At 45.5% G+C, this 19,870-nt stretch overlaps 2 protein-coding genes across 3 annotated transcripts in view; both read right to left on the bottom strand.

The window, feature by feature from the left end:
* LOC141363221 (NLR family CARD domain-containing protein 3-like) overlaps positions 1 to 19,870 on the bottom strand; it is a 460,117-nt gene that overhangs the window by 207,962 nt on the left and 232,285 nt on the right. The gene's annotated exons all lie outside the window — the stretch shown is intronic.
* Positions 1 to 19,870, bottom strand: part of LOC129439022 (protein NLRC3) — a 133,040-nt gene that overhangs the window by 59,982 nt on the left and 53,188 nt on the right. For both annotated transcript variants that reach the window (XM_073865811.1, XM_073865812.1), the window contains exon 6: positions 832 to 1,005. In XM_073865811.1, coding sequence (XP_073721912.1) covers positions 832 to 1,005 — 174 coding nt within the window. The remainder of the gene's footprint in view (positions 1 to 831; positions 1,006 to 19,870) is intronic.

Here is a 19,870-nt window from a genome sequence, read left to right as displayed (position 1 = left end):
CGACTTCCGACTCATTTCGCCAGAGCGGGTCACATATTGATTCTTTCCTTGTGAAATGTAATAATTGCTAATTCTTACAAAATTATTAAAGGACAAGTTCGGTATTTTACACTTAAAGGCCTGTTTTCAGATTGTTTATGATGCAATAGAACGGTTTTGACTGAAATTTCGATATATGCGGCTAGCCCGAGAATTTTCGGGTGTTTCTTGTATCACCTCCCACCTCTATAATGGCTATATAGGTGCACTGGAACAATCCATCCTAAAATGTATTAAACTTTCATTTACAAAGACGTGAAACTAACCGAGTGGTCAGGGGTGTTCACTGATATGCTCACAGAAAAATTGCTGCAAAATACGCATTCCAACCGATTAATTGATGTTCTGGTGAGCACATCAACACCATTTAACAGCAAAGTGCACCTGTTCCTTTTAAAAACAGCTTTTAATTGCTCTTATCTGCATAGGTTCATGGTAAGAATGTTGTCCCACCTAAGTTTTGATTCCTACTTAAACAAATGAAGTAATATAACTGCACTTACCAAAAAAAAAACCCACACAATAATCCTTTAAAGCTGCTCTCTGTCCATCCAGACAGACAATTCAAGCAGAATCACAGAAAATAAACAGATGCACTCTGAGCAATTAAAGGAAAGTTTACACACACATGACTTGTATTAACAAAGTCTGCTTCATTTTGAAATATTGCCTTGTGTATGCGAACTGAACCAACATTGTAGCCATTTAACCCTCGGTTTCAAAACAAAGCTATCAATCTACAGGTCTGAATCTATATGTGATTTCTGTCTGAAAATCAGATCACAATCTTACCTCAGTATCTTCAGTTTACATTCAGGATTCTTCAGTACATCAGAGATCAGCTTCACTCCTGAATCTCTTAGTTTATTCCAGTTCAGATTCAGATCTCTCAGGTGTGATGGGTTTGATCTCAGAGTTGAAGTCAGAGCAACACAACCTTCATCTGTGATATTACACCTCCTCAACCTGTAGAGAACAGAGACTTTATGTGAATTATACAAAACTACAAAGTTTGTCCACAAATCTCTAACCTCCATCTCTTCATGTAATGTTCCTCTTTCAATCCCTCAGTAACTGAGACACTGTGTGTTTAAATGTCAAATAAATCCATCACACAGCTGACTATTAGTGTTAGATGGAACCACATGAACATTTCTTCATAAGGGTCATTCTACAAAAAAGGTGGAAATGCTTGTCCCTTGCTTTTTCAAACCCCTTAATCATTTAATTTGACACAATAATCCCTTAACTCTTTCGCCGACATTGTCGAGATATCTCGTCAATTAAGAGAAAACGCTTCCCCGCCAATGACGAGATTTTCCGTCTTTCCGCAATACCGCCCTTATACAACCCGGAAGTAGTGCCTCACGTGAAAGAGAAAGAACTCCCTGTATGTTTTAAAAATCGCTCTGCATCTGATCTCTATCAAAAGTCCTTTGCAAAAATTGAATTATCTCAGCTTTTTGCTCAAAATTGGGTGTTTTTTAAGAAACCTACCCATGTTTGAGAGGTGATTACAAGAGAACTAATGTTTTTTTTTTTTTTGAAAGCAGAGGGTCTGTTCTTTCATCTGATATATTGTTTGTTTATATATTTAAAGAAGAACATTTTCTGGAAGGCATTAAACTTTTGTGAAAATCATGAAAAATGCTGGCGCTGGCTGGCAACTTCTTTTAAAACGCTGGCGGGGAAAGAGTTAATGATATATATTTAATAAATATAGACTGTCCTTAAAATGACGAGAGAGTTTATTTATTTAATTTTCTTTTTATTTACTTTTTTTTTTAAATGTCTGGTCCTGAAAATTGCCCTGTCCCTTTGATCATACATGGAAGTTGAACTGTGTACTTATTATTTAAAACCATGTTTTTTGTAAAACAAATCAAATTTACATTTACCTTTAACCCTGTATGAATTTACTACAACACTGAAATGGTAAAAAACACTATTAATATGAGTAACATCAAATAAATATTTGTCCCCCAAATTTATGTCATTAGTGTTACCCTACACAAAGAACTTTTATTTTGAAACAATGCATCAGCTCTTTGAAGTTTTTCATGGGTCAAGAGGTCACTGAAAGAAGTGCAGTGGAGGAAGGCAAAAGGTTTGTGAGATGTCTTACCTTATTTGTCTAAAATATCATGATATATCTAAGAATTTTGAGATAAGATTTTTTGGATGTCATTAGTGTTACTCTTTTTTTATAGCTGGGAGTGTAAAGATCTTTACATAAAAATACATTATACTGAATAGGTATGTGATTGTTACATCTCTGATGAAATGGCACATGGCTAATGGCAGTCATTTTGTTAAAATATTAGTTTTTTCTGTAAATTGTCCATTGGTGTTACCATTATTGTTGTTACCGTCATTAGTGTTACTTCTCTAATGAGTACTTTTTATATTCTAATTTTGTCATTTGTGTTACATTGTGTCATTGGTGTTAAACCAAGTTTTGGTGTTATGAATGTATTTTCTTGTACTTTCTAGTAATATTTTGTTGTTGATATGGGATGTAAGACATTGTGTCATGATTTCGGTCTTACCGGCCGCTTTGTCTTTGTTTCCTTATGTGTTGTGTTTTGTTTTGACAGCTCCAGACGTGTTCGCCTCCCACCTGGTGATCTCATTACCGCTGACTCTTCTCACCGGCGTCACACACCTGATTCTTATTTTTGCCCATTCCGGTTTGATTTAAATCCCTCTCGTTTCCTCTGTTCTTTGCAAGTTCGTCATTGTATGTTCATGCCCACTTGCCCTGGCTAGTTCTTGTCATGTCGGAGACTTTGCTAATTATTATCCGTGCTCTCTGCTGCCTTTGCCCCTTCAGATTTCCCCGTTCAGCTGTTTACCTCCTGTGGATTGGTTTCCAGTAATCGCCTTCAGTTCAGTCTGCTGGATTTCATCATATCTCTGCTCTCACTCACTCGCTCGGCTGGAGTGGCATCAGCCGAGTTTGCGCTCCGTCTGTCAGTGGATTTCTCTGAGCGCTGTCCAACATCAGAGCGCTGTCCAGCATCTCCACCAGCTGAAGGCATTGTCTGCTTAATCTCTCTCTCTCTCTGTGCCCCGCCAGGATTTCATCTCAGTGACTCTGGATTTTGTGGATGTCCTATAGCCTCGCTGTGTTTCCCACATTTGTGATCTACCGAGAGGATACCGCCTCTAAAGTGTTTTCTCATCTCATCCTTCACACGGACACAGAGTGTTTTCTCTTATACATACCACTGATCTTCAAGTGTTTCCTCCCATTATCTGATTACATTGAGTGTCTGTCTACTAAACATTTTGAATAAGCACCTCTGCACTGGTATTCCTGTGTTGTGTCATCCCTAACACATTGTTGATATTTCAGTCTTTGCATTAAAGCCTTTTTGGTTGAAATTTTTGTTTTTGTTGGTTTTAAAGAAAAAAGTCAAACTGAGAATCAAATAATTTCATACAATTCTGGGTAAAGATGAAGAATTTAATTAAACAAATATTAATAAGCAATTATTTTTCTTGCTGTTATCGTTCCTCTACTCAACCTTTAACTAAATACACAAGCTGTAATGAGAAAAAATATTTAGTATCAACATTAATGTTGTTTAAATAACAGTAACACCAATGACAAATGAATGACTGATGGATTCTTTATTAAAATGTAAAAAAAGTTAAAAATAGATTAACCCCCCCCGTTTTGCAGATTCATAGATTTGACAAGCTAATTAATGCTGTTAAAGTTTTGGGTATATTGAAAGAAATTAATTTAAGCAAATTTCCATCACCCGAATTCCACCTTTTCTGTAGAATGACCCTTAAATCTGTATTGAGTTCATGACTCGCACTGAATACATGATCTTATTTCCTCAAGTGTTTGTGTTCATAATGGACAAGATGTTGTCTGACTCTCAAAAAGTTCCAAGAACATTCCCTGAAAGTTCCCAAAAACTTTTTGCCAACATAAAAAGTGTCACATTTTCTTGATTTTCTAAGAACGTTTCTGTGTTGTCTGAACGTTAGATGAATGTTACATTCTACCATTTTCAAATGTTATGAACATGTCATGTTTTAACCCTCTGGGGTCTAAGGGGGTTTTAGGGCCCTGGAGAAGTTTTGACATGCACTGACATTTGTGCTTTTTTCAGTTGCTTAAAAACATAATAATGGCAAGTGTCTCATAACACTGCGTTAAGCACAAACTGGGCTACAATATTATATGATCAACATGTATGTACATGTCTTTATTTTTGAGAGAAAAATGTTTATGGTTCTTGAAAAAGCTAATTTTTTAAGTCACTGATATAAGTCCACAAAACCCATACTAAACATGTTTTCCCAAGACTTTTCAAAACAGGATCTAGTAGTCTAGAGTTTTTTCTTCAAAATGATGTGAAAATCATTCGGCCTACTCATTCACATTAAACAATATATTGATTTACAATTTCTAAGACACTTTTGCTTGGGAAAGGCTGTATGCGTGGAGGCGGGAAAGCTCCTGAATAATCAGTGATTGACAGCTGAGGAACAAAAGAGTTGCATAATGAGCCACATAATGAGCCTTGTAGGAATGTAACGGGAATCTAACTTGCTCTGTAGTAAAACCATGATGAGGTTAACTTGGGAATTTATAACAACATTTTTCAATAGAATGTAAATACACATTCACACACTATATAATTTTTTTCTATTGAAATATTTTCTATGAATTTTTACAAGTATACCTTTAAAAACCATGGTTTTACTACAAAAAAGTGCAACCATGTTTTTGGCCACAAATAGCCTACTATAGCAATTATTGTATCTAGTAAGGTATGTAGTGTAGTGTGTTATTGAACTCTGGTAAGAGTACTGTTTGGCCAATCGTAAAAATGAACACAGGGTTAGTGTTTGGTTGGCCAGCGAGAGTTTTACTTTTGCACAGTGTTAGCTCAAAAGAAGAACTATATCGTTGTCTGGACTCTTAATTTGTGGTTTTGTAATCATTATAGTAGAAACACAACAAGGGACGAGCGAACCTATCAATGTTTGTTTACAGCCGCTGCCATTACTCCCTCACGTATTGATAGTGAAAGCAGCATAAGGAATGTGTGCACATGTGAGTGATCCTGTGTCTAATAAACTTGCTGTGCAGAGATACGCATAGACGCGAGCAAATAAGGATTTAGATGTGCTGTATGCAATCGCGTCTTTTATAAGAATACCAAAAATTTCCTGACTCGTGTGTTTGTGTATGTGCGTGCCCGATGTGTCGTCTGTACTGTTTGACGGTAGCACAAAGAAAACACTCATGTCTGGAGATAACTTTTAGTGACACACATACGCAAGTAAATAAGGATTTAGATGTCACTTGCATCATTAAAAAGCAGATATTCCAAGCATTATGCAGACATTTATCTTTTGTTTGTATGACAAGCATTCGTTACAGTTAATTTTTCTGACGTGTTTCTGAAAGGACTTCACTGAGGGAGAGAGAACAGAACGCGCATTATGTATATTTTCCTAATTTTGCGAAAAGCACAACATTCTGTTTTTATTGGGGGTGGACAGAAAAAAACTAGACACTTTAAAGTTTTAATGATGTATAAATCATATTTGTATGTCCAAAATCAGCAGAGTAATCTAAGTCTCTTTGCGGAGTGATTGAAAAATAAAGAGTTTGCGGCGCCCCGCCACGGTCGACCCCAGAGAGTTAATGTTCATACAATGTTTAAAACAACAACTGTTTTCTTTATTTTGCTTGTTATTTAAATGATAGGGAAACATTGTATTTTATTATTTCTAAAACTGTTCAAAATAATAATAATAATATTATAAAACATTATTTCTGAATGTTCTCTAAAAATATTGCTGTAGAAAACATGATTCACTTATTAGGTTTAGATGGTGATGGTTTGTTTCATTTAAAGTCACCCATAGATATATACACTAGATGTCGCCTTGGGGTTCTAAGCATGCGTCAAAACCGCCGCCATCTTAGATAAGGGGTCTTATCATAGGAAGTATCTAGGTAAAGCTGCTATCTCCGCCTGTACTTCGAATTCATTGACAATGCCGGATTTTGTGCTGCGTATGGATGTTAGGCCTACTAGCACTATGCATTATAGTTAGAAAAAGTAGATTTTCATAATATCAAAACTTTAGTTTTTTTCTGGACTCAATGCTAAATACATGTCTAACTGTTGAAACAAACCAAAAGAAAACGTCTCGGTTACGTATGTAACCCTCGTTCCCTGAAGGAGGGAACGGAGACGTCACGTCGTGACCGACGAATTGGGAACTCGCTTAGAGAGACCAATCTGCTTCGAATACTACTAAAACGCCAATGAACTTGGCATTGAGATATTTGCATAATGCTGGCGCCGCCCCGCCAGGTGCGTATATAAGCCACAGGTGCAAATATAGAAATCAGCTTCTTTTTCCCTGAGAAAGCCGGAAAGTGTGACCGGCCGATAAACAGCAGGGAGCAGCCCTGTGGCGACGGGACGTGACGTCTCCGTTCCCTCCTTCAGGGAACGAGGGTTACATACGTAACCGAGACGTTCCCTTTCAGTCGGTCACTACGACGTCACGTCGTGACCGACGAATTGGGAATCCCTACCAAAACGCCACTGAGGGCTGACCTCTTCCAGTGTCTGCGTAAAGCCCTCCGGTTCCACTTAAGGATAAGGAGAATTAGGTTTTAAGGCAGAAGGCCGGGCACTAGATGTTCCTTTAACCCACAGTAGTGCCAGCGACTGGGAAGCGCCCTATCTGAGCGGTATAGGGACGCTGCGGAAGCCACCGCCCCGTTAAGGGCTATTGGTGGGCGAAAGTCAACCATAGTTGAGGTATAAATGACAGCCGTGGCTGTGTAAGCAAAGCAATGCTCTGCTGAGGAAAACGTGGGCTAGTAGGATTAACCCCACGGAAAAATACTCACAAAGGAACCCGGTGGGACGCAATGTGGATGCCCGAGCCAAACACAGGTTCGCGAGGATACAACTAGTGAGAGGCTGGCAGCGGATGCTCCGCAACATCAGGCTGCCAAGGCAGTGGAGGAAGGCAAAACAAATTATTACGCGTTTTTGCCTCGATGGCCTTCCATACTGAGCTCAGTTTGGAGCAGCAGTCGGAGGCTGCAAGCCGACCTGCGAGCCTGTTCTCTGTGCTTCCCCTAACGAGGAAAGAACGCGAGAGGAGACAGGCTCCACACGAACACTGTAAAATTTAATGAACATATTAGGTGTCGCCCAACCAGCAGCTCTGCAGATGTCTGTTAGCGAGGAACCACGAGCGAGTGCCCAAGATGAGGCAACACTTCTAGTAGAGTGAGCTCTCAAATTAAATGGACAAGGAATGCCCTGCAGATTATAAGCAAGGGCGATAGTATCAACTATCCAATGAGACATCCTCTGCTTAGTGACAGCTTTCCCTCTCTGCTGACCACCGTAACAAACAAAGAGCTGATCTGAGGTCCTAAGGCTTTGTGTGTGATCCACGTAGATGCGTAACGCTCGTACGGGGCATAATAAAGCCATGGTTGGGTCTGCCGCCTCCGCGGGCAAAACTTGCAAACTCACCACCTGATCTCTGAAGGGAGTGGTGGGAACTTTGGGCACGTAGCCTGGTCTGGGTCTCAATGTTACACTCGAGACAGCAGGGCCAAACTGAAGGCACGAATCGTCGATAGAGAATGCATGAAGGTCACCTACCCTCTTAACAGAGGCCAATGCGAGTAGGGTCAGAGTTTTCATTGATAAAAACTTCAGACTCACAGACTGCAAAGGCTCGAATGGGTCTCCCCGCAGGGCTTTCAGCACCATGGACAGGTCCCAAGGAGGAATAGAGGGAGGGCGCGAGGGGTTTAGCCTACGAGCGCCTCTTAAAAACCTAATAACTAAGTCGTGCTGGCCGACTGATCTGCCGTTAATAAGTGAGTGATGAGCAGAAATAGCAGCGATATCAACTTTAATGGTGGAGGGTGACAGCCTACCATCTAACCGGCGTTGGAGGTACGAAAGCACGATATTAATGGGGCATTCTTGGGGGTCCTCGCGTTGCGAAGAGCACCAATCGACGAAAAGGTTCCATTTAAGCGCGTAAGCCCGTCTTGTGGACGGAGCTCGAGCCGCGGCGATGGTGTTAGATATTGCTAGCGATAAATCACCTAAACCTTGTGCGCGCTCAACGACCATACGTGGAGATCCCACAGGTCGGGGCGCGGGTGCCATAATGTGCCCCCTCCTTGAGAAAGAAGGTCCTTCCTCAGGGGAATCCGCCAGGGAGGGGCTGTCGCGAGGAGCATTAGTTCTGGAAACCAATTCCTGGTCGTCCAGTAAGGAGCGACCAGTAGAAGGCTCTCCTCGTCCTGCCTGACTTTGCACAGCGTCTGTGCGATTAAACTCACTGGTGGAAACGCGTATTTGCGCATCCCCCGCGGCCAGCTGTGTGTCAGCGCATCCACGCCGAGGCTGCCCTCGGTTAGTGAATAAAACAGGCGACAGTGGGTATCGTCCGGTGACGCAAATAGATCTATCTGCGCACGACCGAACTTCTTCCAAATTAGCTGTACCGTCTGGGGGTGGAGTCGCCATTCTCCGGGGCGCGCAGCTCGGGAAAGCGCGTCTGCCGCTGTATTGAGCGAACCCGGAATGTGAATGGCACGAAGGGACCTCAGATGCTTCTGACTCCAGAGGAGGAGATGACGGGCGAGATGCGACATGTGACGAGAGCGCAAACCACCTTGACGGTTGATATACGCAACGGTCGCAGTGTTGTCGGTGCGTATTAGTACATCCTTCCCTCGCAGCTCTGTAGCAAAGCGTACGAGTCCCAGATATACAGCCCACAACTCGCGCCAATTGATTGATATGCCAGTGCAGCTGGGGTGCTGTCCACACCCCCGAAGCTGCAAGCCCGTTGTACGTGGCTCCCCACCCCGTGTTGGATGCATCTGTGTGTACAACAGCATGCCAATAAATCTGTTTCATGGAAACCCCTGATCTCAGAAACGCAGGGTCTAACCACGGGGTGAATGTTAGACGACACGCAGATGTAATGATTACACGGTGAATGCCGGCGCGCCACACTCTCCTCGGGACTCGATCGTGAAGCCAACGCTGAAGCGGTCTCATATGGAGCAGCCCGAGCGGTGTCACGGCCGCGGCTGCTGCCATATTTCCCAGGAGCTTCTGAAATTGTTTCAGAGGGACCGCGTTCTTCCCTCGGAAAGAACCAAGGCAAGTCAGAATTGATTGGACGCGCGCTTTTGTTAAACGTGCCGAGAGATCGATTCAGAACGCGCAAATCCAAGATCGGTCGTAACCCACCGCCCTTCTTTGGAACTATGAAATACGGGCTGTAAAACCCTGAGCTCATCTCGGTTGGAGGGACCGGTTCGATCGCGTCCTTTGCCAGGAGGACATCGAGTTCTGCACGCAGTACATGTGCATCGGACGCTTTCACTGTAGTGAAACGAATGCCCGAGAATTTGGGTGTGTGCCGGTTGAATTGAATTTCGTAACCGAGGCGGATCGTGCGTAATACCCATCGGGACGGGCTGGTAAGCTGAAGCCAAGCTTCCAGAGACCGTGCGAGGGGAATTAACGGCACAACCGGAGAGCTCGCAGTGGGGCAGACGAGCGGAACAGGTGAGACTGTCGGTGCGCGCGCAGTAAGAGCGCACGCAACTACAGTGTGTGTGTGTTGTGACACTGACCTGAGACCGCTGAGGGAGCTGGTGGTCCGGTCTCCGCAGTGGAGAGCTCGGACTCCTCAGAACCCCCGCTGGCGATGGAGGAGAGGGAGGATGAGCAGATGAATGCCCGCTCACGGCTCTCTCGATCCTCTGAAGACCCGGAGAAGGAATAGGAATGCACTCTTTTTGTGGTTTTGTGGGTGCCGGCTGAGAAGCCGGCGGAACAGAAACAAAACGAAACCAAAGATTTTCCACCCGGCCCTCCTCCGGGGAAAGAAGCGGTGCGTTCACCATCTCCCGAAGAGTGATCCCATCCGAATCCAGGTCGCCCGTCTCAGGGCCGCTTAGATCCCCGTTTGCGACCACGGGAAGCGGGTTGAGCGGGCGGGGCGGGCTGTCGACGGCTGTTCCCCCTCCGTTGTCTGGATGACTTCCTGGGGGGGGGCGGAGGCAGCCGCCGCAGGGCGCCCTCGGCGAGGAGCAGACTGGGCAGCCGGTGCTGGTGGACGAGAGGCAGGCCTCTTGCGCCGGGGCATGATCTTGAAGATCGCTTCAGTCTGCTTCTGAGCGGCGGTGAATTGCTGCGCAAAAGACTCCACCGACTCGCCGAATAGGCCAGTCTGTGACACTGGAGCGTCCAGGAACTTGTTCTTGTCCGCTTCCCTCATGTCAGCCAGACCCAACCATAGGTGGCGTTCTTGGACCACGAGTGTAGACATCGCACGACCAATCGCCTGCGCCGTCACCTTTGTAGCGCGGAGACCCAAATCAGTGGCAGCCCGAAGCTCCGAGAAGACGGGTGAGTCGTGTCCTCCCTCATGCAGATCTCGTAAGGCCTTCGCTTGATGGACCTGCAGCAAAGCCATTGCATGCAGAGCCGAAGCCGCCTCTCCACAAGCCTGATGGGCAGCGCCCGTTAAACCGGATGACTGTCTACAAGCCCGAGAGGGAAGGGTTGGGCGGTCCTTCCAGGAGGCAGCGGTGGTCGGACACAGCTGCATCGCGACGCCCCGCTCCACAGGGGGGATCCCCGTATAACCCTTAGCGTCTCCGTGGGTGAGGGAGGTGAGGGGGGAGGGCTGAATCGGCCGTAACCGGGTAGAGTACGGCGACTTCCAAGTCCGTGACAGCTCCTCGTGCACCTCGGGGAAGAAAGGTACTGGTGGAGAGGGCTGTGAAGCCCGGGCAGCTCCGAAGAACCAATCATCCAGGCGGGACGGTTCGGGCTGAGGGGGGTTAACCCACTGCAACCCTACGGTCTCCGCCGCTCGAGAGAGCACAGCCACCATCTCCGGGTCAAACTCCGGCGTCACGACCCGACCAGAGGGAGGAAGAACGTCGGAGTCAGCTTCGGAAAGAGGGGCTCCACCCTCGGGTGTTGCGGTCGAAGCGGGTCCAGAGGGAGGTGCAACGGATTCTACAGCGCTCGTAGAACACGAGGCTGCAGTCTCCATAGGCACCTCTACCGGTTGAGGATGGGAAGGCTGAGAGCCGGAGGACAAATCCCCCGACCGGCTCAGCACAGTTTGACGCAGATCATCCTTAGAGAGCTTCACGGCCGCTCCGTGGCGGCGGTCAGAACTCACCGGACGCGGACACCGTTCCCGTAGAAACGACAACCGCCTGAGTAAATCCAGCAGGGACATCTCCTCGCAATGAGAACATGCACCCCCAGCGAACGCAGCCTCCGCATGCTCGATGCCCAAGCATGAAAGACAGCGCTCGTGACCGTCCTTTGGACCCATGTACTTGCCGCATCCAAGAACACACGGACGAAAAGCCATCCTGAAAAGGACGCTGATCTCCGGATATACGAGAGAGTGGCTGCCTTTAACAAGGCACAAAGCTCTCCGTATCACTCTTTTAGGGAAATTCACTCTAGATGCTCAGTTGATGATGCGCACAGGGATCAGCAACGCACTCACAAAAACTCAAAACAAAAAAGATGCAGAATAGTGGAAAACTGCGGCGTCCGCTGTGGTACTGCTTGTCCAACCAACTTCAGCAATCGTTTCCCACCAGAGCAGAGAGTAGCTTCTCAGTAGCAGATACTGCCGGCTTTCGAAGCGATAAAAAGCTGATTTCTATATTTGCACCTGTGGCTTATATACGCACCTGGCGGGGCGGCGCCAGCATTATGCAAATATCTCAATGCCAAGTTCATTGGCGTTTTAGTAGTATTCGAAGCAGATTGGTCTCTCTAAGCGAGTTCCCAATTCGTCGGTCACGACGTGACGTCGTAGTGACCGACTGAAAGGGAACCAAGAAAATCGCATTCATGACAATTTATGGTGATTTTATTTCTGTAACATCATTGCCTGACGCTGATGTGGGGTTCCCCTGTTTCAAGATGGCGGATCTAGATGAAACAACCGGTCCAATGAACAGCCGTAGCCAAGGCGACATCTAGTGTACATATCTATGAAAGTAACCATGGTTTTGATTAGTGTTTGTTTTAGTTGGACTCTTGAACCTTGACTTTTTGCTTGCTAGTTATTCCCTGGTTGTGTTAACTTTGTGTGTATAAAACACATTTGTTATGGTAACGTAAAGTTAATGGTGCAGTTCTGTGGTTGTTGGTACATAAAGGTAAAGATCATCATCTAATTAATTGATTTAATCATCAAAAGTTTGTTTTCTGTCATTAATGTTAATGAGATCCAGTACTACAGCAGTTCCCTTTCAGTCGGTCACTACGACGTCACGTCGTGAACGACGAATTGGGAACTCGCTTAGAGAGACCAATCTGCTTTGTACTCTATTAAAATGCCAATGAACTTGGCATTGAGATATTTGCATAATGCTGGCGGCGCCCCGCCAGGTGCGCATATAAGCCACAGGTGCAAATATGGAAATTAGCTTTTTCGCTTCGAAAGCCGCCATTATCTGCTACTGAGAAGCTACTCTCTGCTCTTCTGGGAATGGTTGCTGAAGTTGATTGACAAGCAGTTCTAACACAGCGGACGCTCGCAGTATTCCACTGCTCTGCATATTTTTTGTTTTGAGTTTAGTGTGTGCGTTGTCTCTCCCTGTGCGCATCATCAGCTGAGCACCTAAAAAGTGATTTCCCTAAAGAGTTATACGTGAGAGCTCTGTGTCTTTTTAAAGACAGCCACTCCTCGTATTTTTGGAGATCAGCGTCCTTTTCAGGATAGCTTTTCCTCCGTGCGATCTTGGGTGCGAGAAGTACAGGGATTCCAGTGACGGTCACGAGCGCTGTCTTCATGCTTGCGCATCGTGGAGAGCTTTTTGTTCTCTCTGTGAGAGCATAACCCTCTTGGATTGCGGAGACGACTAAGTAGGACGGAGGATGCGTCCTCCACCTACCGGCCTTCTCATCCTCAGCCGGTTGAGGCTCCGGTGGAGACTGCAGAGTCGTGTTCTGCGATTTCTGCCGAAATCATTGGACCTCCTTCTGGTCACGTCACTTCTGCAGCATCAGAGGGGTGCCCATTTTTTCCCTCCGAGGCGGAGTTGTCCCGGAGATGGCGGCCGTGCCCGCTCGAGCGGCGGAAACGGTAGAGTTGGAGGGGTTAACCCCTCTCCGCCTGAACCGTCCCCCCCCCACATGATTGGTACTTCGGAGCTGCCCGGGCCTCTATGGTCCTCACCTCCTGTGCCTGCCTTTCCCGACGGCACGAAGAGCTGACGTGATTTGCGGCCGTCTCGGCTGTTCAGCTTTCACCCCTCACCTCCCTCACCAACGGAGCCGCTAAGGGGGGGATCCCATCAGTGGAGCGGGGGGTTACGATGCAGCTGTGTTCCTGGAGGGACCACCCAACCCTTCCCTCCAGTGTTTGTATAGACAGTCGTTCGGTTACGGGCGCTGTCCGTTAGAGGCTGACATTTTTTCGGGAATCCCACGGGTCCCGCGGGATTCCCGTGGGATCGGGAACAAAATCACTATTAATCACGGGATTGGGACGGGACAGGAAAAAATGTCAGCGGGAGTGGACGGGACCGGGATCGTAATAAAACTATGATACCCAACTTTATACACAAATATGCAGTTTCTATAAATAAACTTAGTTAATATATTGTGTGCGTGCGTGCCTGTGTGTGTGTTTGCATGTGTAAGAAAGGTTGCATGAATGTTCACGGATGCGTGTCCCTGGTGCATAAGCGCTCCAACGCAGCCTGAGCGCTTATGAGAAAAAGGAACAGCAGCAAAGAGTATAGCGGCTCTGATCAAACGGAGAGATAAGTGTGTGACAAGAGTTGTGTTCAGGGGCGTGTCTAGAGGGGGGGCATGGGGTGGCACCGCCCCCCTTGGAATATGATTGGCCCCCCTGGTGCCCCCCCTCCAATCTCATTGGGCCAGCTAGATTTACTGTCAACTTGAAAATGCCCACCGCACCATTGGACCAGAGAGCTGTCAATCACTGTTTGATTTGAGACTCGCGTGAACGCGAAGACGAAGCGAGCACAGTAGTTGCACGTTTTTAAAACAGGAGGAAAGAGATACCATGACACCCACCACACCATTGGACCAGTTGTCAGACACCCACCACACCATTGGACCAGAGAGCTGTCAATCACTGTTTGATTTGAGACTCGCGTGAACGCGAAGACGAAGCGAGCACAGTAGTTGCGCGTTTTTAAAACAGGAGGAAAGAGATACCATGACACCCACCACACCATTGGACCAGTTGTCAACTTGTCAGACACCCACCACACCATTGGACCAGTTGTCAATCACTGTTTGATTTGAGACTCGCGCGAACGCGAAGACGAAGCGAGCACAGTAGTTGCGCGTTTTTAAAACAGGAGGAAAGAGACACCACGACACCCACCGTACAGTTGGACCAGTTGTCAATCACTGTTTGATTTGAGACTCGTGCAAACGAGAAGAAGGAGGGCGCCCCGCCACAGACTCAACAACACTGGCACAAATCAAATAGATTTTCCATGATTTCCATTTACATTTTATTTTACTATTTAAAATGGCTTCATGTGCTTTTGCAAGCGCTCAGCAGCGCCTCTCTCTATCTCTCTCTCTCTCTCTCTCTCTCTCTCTCGCGTGCACGCTTTCTCACTGCTGCGTGCGGAACCTCGACAGTGCCTCTCTGACACTGAGTGGGAGTTAAAAGTTGGCGGTGTTTTCCACCTGGGTTCCTCCATTGTCTTTTCACGTAAAAGTTAACAGTCAACAGATGTTACTGACAGAGAAGACGGTTGATCGAGTATTATGACTTAACGAAAGGTTAGTGTTTTCCCACACACACACACACACACACACACACACACCAGTTCTCTGTGCACGAGCTCTCTCTCTCTCCCTCCCTATGGTGCGGTATGCGCGCGCACGCTTAACAGTATTCTCTGATATTTTTGAATTTGCGCTGAATTGTCTGCGCTATACGCGATCTACAATAAAACTATCACTCGCATTTAAAATTAAAAGCGCTCATAAACACAATCAGATGAGAAGAGCAACCCTGCATGAGACACACAGGTAATCCGAAATCACCTCGTATCAGCTCTTCAATGTAAATTGTATCAGACAATGTCGCATTTAAATTAGGATTTTAGCAGTATAAACAGCTGGTTGGATTAAACACGAGGTGTTATTGGGTCGTGTTTAGTCACTAGCTTAAACTCTTTCTTGTTGTCTGACAACAGAACAGATAATATGTAAAAAAATAGCATTCAGTTGTGTTAAAATACAATATAGGCTAATAAACAATGAAAGTCAGATCAGACAGAGTAGAAAAACAAATTTTTAGGTAGGCTAATATTTTCCCAAAATCCTGATATGTCAGAATGTTAACTAATACCAGCTACACGCAATGCAGATAGCCTACTTAAAGGAATAGTTCACTTAATTTAAATGGTCATATACCTAAACTTGTTTCAAACCTGTATGAGTTTCTTTCTTCTGCTGAACACAAAAAAGAAAAGAGTTAAGAATGTCGGTAACCAAAATCAGTTGATGGATCCCATTGACTTCATACGTAGGAACAAAATAACATGCAGTCAATGGGGTTCATCAACTTTCTGGCTACTAAGATTCTTCAAAATATTTTATTTTGTGTTCAGCCGAAGAAAAACTCATACAGGTTTGAAATAACTTTAGGATGAGTAAATTATGACAATTTATTTAAAGTGAACTATTCTGGAACAGAACTGTTGTTTAATCCATGCAAAATACAAAAAATTAATACCATCTATATTAGAACATATGGCATTGCACAAGATTTTGGGAACCATGCTTAATCTAAACCAGTATTTATTTTCATTTGAATTTTTTGATTGGCCCCCCCTGACTGGTTCTTGTTACCCCCTGTGCCCCCCCCATTTATAAAATCCTGGAATCGCCCCTGGTTGTGTTGCGAAGAGATTTCCTGCTGTTTGGATAGTTTCTGTGCTTTATTGTGTGCGTCAGTGCCGAATAGTAAGTTTTTTAGTTGTCTTTAAATTAGCAGCAAGATTACCGCGTCTTTTATGTTATATTGTCAGTTATCATTCATAATGTAAATGAAGCTGTTAGATAGCGCGAATCTTCTCATTAATAGTCATGGTACCCAGTTTATATTTGTGTTAGTTTATCTTGTACATATTTATTCAGTATTTTTCCTTATATTGGAGATTGTATAGTTCTAATACTTATACAGTTATTTAACAATTCTAACAAATATAGTTATTTACTGTATGTGTTATCTGATACATGTGCTAGTCACATTTTAGAACATATGACACCATTTCGCGGTATCTTGTATATTTTTGTATATTTTGAACTTAATTACAGCTGTTAATGCTGGTTATTTAAACAAATGTATATTAATTATTCTTTCATAAGGCTTTTATTCTTGTTTATTATTTGTTGTTGCAGAACCACACAAACACAGATACTTAAGTGCATATTAATGGAAGGTTTTATGCCCATACTGCAACTGTGAATTAAACACCCATAATCCAATTATTCGTCTGGTTCTTGTGTTCTGGACTCCAGACTTTGGGTTTATTAAACTATTGTAGACATGGAGTGAACTATGTATTGTTTTTCTGTTATTTGCTGTATTCCATTTTCTGGAGAAAATTAGAAACCGGCTCAGCAGCTGGTCCAAAACAGGATGGAGAGCAGATTAAATCAAATTCTTTGTATGAACTAAACACTAGTTGAAGAAAAAAATATATGGGAGCGATACAGGAGCGGGAGTCAGTTTAAACAGGAGCGGGATGGGAGTGGGAGTCAATTTACCAGGAGCGGGATGGGATGGGATTATTTTTTAAACTTTGGTCTGGGAGTGGGACGGGACAAGATTTATTTCTATGGGAGTGGGACAGGACAGGAGTGAAAATCCACTCCCGTGTCATCCTCTACTGTCCGTCAGGCATGCGGAGACGCGGCTTCAGCCCTGCACTCAATAACGTTACTGCAGGTTCACCAAGCGAAGATTTACGAGGGAAGCCGCAACCTTCAGTCGTGCGATGTCCACCACAGTGTTCAAGATCGCCACCTTTGGCTATGTCTGGCTTACATGACGGACGCAGATGAGAACAACTTCTTGAATGCTCCTGTCTCACATACCGGCCTCTTCAGCGAGCCTGTGGAATCGTACAGCTCTTTGCCACTGAACCTGCATTAACGACGACAGTGGGGCTTTTGGCCTTAGTCAAACGGGTTGGCACGTATGGTTGGGTTGTGATTTTGGCGCTTTCTTTCTATTTCGAATAGTATGCCATACAGACCCGTTTGCCACTGAACCTGCATTAACGACGACAGTGGGGCTTCCGGCCTTAGTCAAACGGGTTGGCACGTATGGTCGGGTTGCGATTTTGGCGCTTTCTTGTGTCTTGTGAATAGTATGCCATACAGACCCGTTTGCCACTGAACCTGCATTAACGACGACAGTGGGGCCTCCAGCCTTAGTCAAACGGGTTGACACGTATGGTCAGGTTGCGATGTTGGCGTTTTTTCGTGATCTTGTAAATAGTATGCAATATAGACCCGTTTGCCACTGAACCTGCATTAACGACGACAGTGGGGTTACAGGCCTTAGTCAAACGGGTCGACAGGTTTCATTTTCTCTTAAAAATCGGAAGGTGACCCTTAGTTACCATATATACCGTCGCAGTGGGCCCCCAATTTGCAAAATCCTCAACTGTGGATAATATAATTATGCCGCAATAGTTAGTCTGTCTGAAACTAAGCTGATTCAACCACATCACTGTGTGACACTTGCATTACATGTGAACGGCCCCTACGCTAATATGATTTTGTTTTTCTCTCCCTGTCTCGTCCCTGGGTCCCATTGACCCTGAGGACAATGGGACAAACAGACCCAGTTCCGGTGGATGTGGAAGTCGGCACACCTCTGATCTACTGGTCGTCCTTCAATGTGATGCCCAGCTGATGCCTGACCAACGACCACCGGCAGGACCCGCTTAATATCCGCTTAATCTCTGCTTAATCTCTGATTAATCTCTGCTTAATCTCCGCTTAAGCTCCTTATCCGTTAATATGTGTGTATATACATGTATATCTCCCAAGGGTTTTTCCCTCCTAGGACTTTTATTTTTATTTCCTCGGCTAAACAACCCGGGGTTTTTGTTTTTTTTTTCTCCTAGGGGGTTTTTTACCCCGGGGAGGTAGCCTGCTTGGGCTTAACTTAGCTTCTTCTTCTAGACGTTACATTAGTAATATGCTCGCTCATAATGTCGCGTCATAGCCGCAGCAAATTTGACTGCTTATGCTATTGTGTATTATGTTATGCTATCTGTCGTTTTTCTGTGCTTTTACTGCTTCTATTAATGTAAAGCTGCTTTGAAACAATTGAGTATTGTGAAAAGCGCTATATAAATAAAATTGAATTGAATTGAAAGCTCCGTTGCGCAGACTGAGGCGATCTCCTAGGTCATGCCCCGGCGAAAGAGAGCTGCCCTTGGTCCACCACGCCGGCTCCTCAGTCTGCCTCTCGCCGTCGGCGTCCTGCGGCGGCCACCTCTGTTCCCCTCCTTGGACCCCATCTCGGCAGCGCATGGGAACCGGTCGTCAGCAGCTCGCCCCGCCCGCTTAGCCGCTTCTCGTGAAAATCGGGAGTTTGTGGCCAGAGACGGGCGACCCGGAGTGGCAGAGGATCACTCTTCAGGAGACGGTGATTCGCTCCTTCCCCCGGTAGAGGGTCAGGTGGAAAATCCTTGGTTTGCATCTGTTCCACCGGCTGTCCAGCCGGTACCCACTTAACCACACATAAGAGTGCATTCCTCTTCCCTCTCCAGGTCTCCAGAGGATCGAGAGAGCCGTGAGCGGGCACACCAGCTCACCCTACCTCTCCTCTATCGCCAGCGGGTGTTTTTACGGAGTCTGCGCTCTCCGTGCAGGAGACCAGAAGACGTCACCCTCAGCGGGCTCAGGTCAGTGTCACACACACACATACTGTAGATGTTTATGCTGTCACAGCAGATGCACCGGCAGTCCTACCTGTCTCGCTTCGCTGCCCCACCGCGGGTACTTCGGTAGTGTCGTTAATTCTCCTCGTACGGTCCCTGGATGCTTCACTTCAGTTCCCAGCCCGTCTCGTTGGGTTTTATGCACTATCCGCCTCGGTTACGAAATACAATTACCGGCACTCCCCCAAATTCTCGGGCATTCGTTTCACTATAGTGGAAGCGTCCGATGACATGTACTGCGTGCAAAAGTCGATGTCCTGCTGGCGAAGGACATTTTGAGCCGGTCCCTCTTACCGAGAATGATGATAAGGTTTTTCCAGCCTTTATCTCATATTACCCAAAATACACGGTGGGTTACGACCGATTTGTTTACGCGCCAGCTCTACAAATGTGATCCTTTAGGATGATACGCCGAGGCTTGTATTTCAATATTCAGATCGGTTTGCATCCTTAGACCTGTAGACGTGTACTTCATGTGTCCATCTCCCCTCGCCTTAGACCGTTTTTCGCTCTGCGTTCGTGGGGTGGGCATATTAATACTAAGTACACCATTCGAGCTGTCTCTCTCTCCCCGTGTCTCCATGAAAGTGCTAGTCACGGCATTAAAATCTCAGAGAGAGAGAGAGCATTGTTCGAATTCTGCTTATATTTACGTCAACTATAATGGCTCGTTCTTGGCAGACGTGCGCGAACACAGAGATTTAATGCTTCAGCATCTCGCTCGTTTAAGTCATCAGGTCAACTGGGAAAAGAACAACTTTGCCCCGTGCAGAGGAT

The sequence above is a fragment of the Misgurnus anguillicaudatus genome, unplaced genomic scaffold (assembly GCF_027580225.2).
Source record: "Misgurnus anguillicaudatus unplaced genomic scaffold, ASM2758022v2 HiC_scaffold_33, whole genome shotgun sequence".
Lineage (NCBI taxonomy): Eukaryota > Metazoa > Chordata > Actinopteri > Cypriniformes > Cobitidae > Misgurnus > Misgurnus anguillicaudatus.
Note: the sequence above shows the minus strand (reverse complement) of the source record. Positions and strands in the feature narration are given on the sequence as shown.